Source organism: Frankliniella occidentalis, unplaced genomic scaffold (genome assembly GCF_000697945.3).
Source record: "Frankliniella occidentalis isolate FOCC.00 unplaced genomic scaffold, Focc_3.1 Scaffold85, whole genome shotgun sequence".
Lineage (NCBI taxonomy): Eukaryota > Metazoa > Arthropoda > Insecta > Thysanoptera > Thripidae > Frankliniella > Frankliniella occidentalis.
In genome coordinates, this window is record NW_026267214.1 from 763,910 (window position 1) to 766,316 (window position 2,407).

A 2,407-nucleotide genomic window follows, 5' to 3' on the forward strand; every position below is an offset into this window, starting at 1 on the left:
TCGGGGTTGGGCGCGAGGAGGTGGGGCGGGCGGGGCGGGCGCCCCTCTGGCAGCGAGCCTGCTCCTGACAATAGGGGCTGAAAGGCCCGGCCTGTCCCCTGTCCCCCTGCATGCCCCGGCGCCATCCATCGCATCGGCCGGGGCCCACCCCGGCACGGCCACCCGCTGGCGTGTTCAACCACTGCCCAGCCCAGCCGCCGCGCAACCGCGTCCGGAACCAAATGATCCATTCAAAAAGTTACACACACAATAGGTACGGTGGTTGGAATCGCGGATGTCTTATTGACGGCGATCAGACACATGGCTGGACATGTCTCGCACCCCGTATGAGCTTTCAGACTGTAACGGTGCGCAGGGACCCACTCGCGGGTCGGGGTCTCGTTCTAGCTCAGGCTGACGTGCCCGGAGCGGCGCCGTCGACACACGCTGGCCCCGTATCATTCACACAAAGGCCGCCAACGGGCCGGCGAGGTATCATCTGACGGCGTTGGATTGGGTCACCCGGCTCAGCCGCGGGAGCAGCGGCACCAGGCACAGCACCAGCAGGGCCGCCAGCGGCGCCGGGGACGGCCCTCGCACGGCGGAGCTCGCGCAGTGGCCTGCGGAGACAAAATAACAAACTCGTAAAATCCGGGTCTAGGTCGTGAGGGAAAGCGCGTCCGTGCGTCCGGCTGCCGGTGGAAAACTTCCAGATACCTTTGGGCGTCAGGTCGAAGGCCAGGAACACGGTCTCGGCCGGGCCGGGTTCCGCGACGCCCTCCTGGGTGCTGCTCTGCTGCCGGGGCAGGTCGCGCGGGTCGGCGTGCAGGTGGTGGCGGTGGCACTCCTCGCCCACCCGCGACTGGATCACCACGGCGGGCTGGCGGCTGCTGGGCGCGCCGGGCGGCGCCGACGGCGTCTCCAGGACGCCGGAGATGTCGTCCGAGGCCAGCTCGCGGTACACGAAGCACAGCCTGCGGACGCCGACGTCGTCGTCGCCGTGCAGCGCCGCGGCGCCCGCGGGCCCGTGCAGCGAGGAGGCGGCCGAGTCCACGGCCCAGCTCACCGGCAGCGCGACGGGCAGCGCGATGGCGAACCTCGTCCCGTTGTCGCTCCAGCTGCCGTGGCACGTGTACGCTGTGGACCGCGGTCAGCCGTCAGTCCCAAAAAGCAACAATGGCCCCCCGTCACCCAAGACCCCCCGTGATGAGCACCTACCGGTGACCCTGTCGGCCTCGCAGTGCGAGTGGAACTCCATGGTGTGCTCGGCGCCGCAGCCCACGGCGAAGGACTGCGCCCCGGGCCGCGGCACGCGGTGCTGCAGCAGCCCGTCGATGGCGTTGTCCTCGATGTGCGTCGGCCGGTTGGGGTGCGTGCTGCACACGATGTCGCTGCCCAGGTAGTTGGTGACGGCGTAGCGGCCGGAGTACGGGCACTGGCGGTGCTGCGGCTCGGCGGCTGTAAAAAGGGCAGAGGTTCGGTTACAACGGGGTAGGAGGATGAGCAGCAACAAAAAGGACATTTAAAAAAAAAATGAACATGAAATATTAAAGACGACTCAGGGACTTTATAGAAAAGTAGTGGCGCGAGCCAAGTCGTATATCGGCTTCCGATATCAAATAAACGACGGCTGCATCCAGCCAGGCAGGGCTCATCATCCCCTCTGCGACCGAGCTGAACAGAGCTGAACGGGCGCCGGTTCAAAACCTTTTTGCCGTCGTCCAGGCCCAGGCGCGAGAGTGCGGGCCGCGTGGCCACGACTGGCCGGGACGTCACAGGCAGGCAGGGCAGGGCCCTTCTGGTTTATTCACATTCCGGGGCGCGAGTGGCGCAAGCGCGCAAGCGCCTGCCAGGCGGGCAGCCCATCGCGCGCGGCCGTGCGGCGGGTCAGCGCGTCGCGGGCGCGTCGCGTCGCGCCACCGGGGCAGCCAGCGCGGCCTCGAGCGCGGCGAGGCGAGGCGAGGCGCTCAATGATTCACTCGCGCTTTCAATTAACTGCGACCTGCGGCGCCGTCCGCCCCGAGTGCAGTGCAGAGAGGTGCAAGTACTCACTTATGAATGTGGTGTAGCGCTCAGACAGCGGGTCGAAGTTGTCCGATCGACAGGCTTCCTCCGGGCTCGACGTTTGCGCTGTGCGGGGTAGAGGCAATTTAGCGTACCGATATTAGAGGAGCACTCTATCCCCGTCCGCGGTGGGCGACACGGCATCATGTGCGACATACTCACCGGAACGTTGCAGCTCCATGACGTGCTGGTCGCGCTGGTACAACCGCAGACAGCTGTAGCCGCTCTCACTGTCACAAACACAAGCATGCCGGTCATCGGGTCGTCCAGCGCACGTGGCACCAAAAGTAGCTTTACTAGCTGAGTTTTATCATTTCCTTAATATTATTTTTTTCGACTCCCCTTTCCCCCGTCGCCACGCGAC

The 2,407-nt window shown here is 65.5% G+C and overlaps 1 protein-coding gene across 2 annotated transcripts in view; it reads right to left on the reverse strand.

The window, feature by feature from the left end:
• Positions 1-6: 6 nt before the first annotated feature.
• Positions 7-2,407, reverse strand: part of LOC113217723 (uncharacterized) — a 124,506-nt gene continuing 122,105 nt past the window's right edge. For both annotated transcript variants that reach the window (XM_052269205.1, XM_052269206.1), the window contains exons 8-12: positions 2,206-2,273; positions 2,032-2,109; positions 1,198-1,437; positions 697-1,116; positions 7-599 (exon numbers count right to left, since the gene is read on the reverse strand). In XM_052269205.1, coding sequence (XP_052125165.1) covers positions 475-599; positions 697-1,116; positions 1,198-1,437; positions 2,032-2,109; positions 2,206-2,273 — 931 coding nt within the window. In that variant the 3' untranslated portion in view covers positions 7-474. The remainder of the gene's footprint in view (positions 600-696; positions 1,117-1,197; positions 1,438-2,031; positions 2,110-2,205; positions 2,274-2,407) is intronic.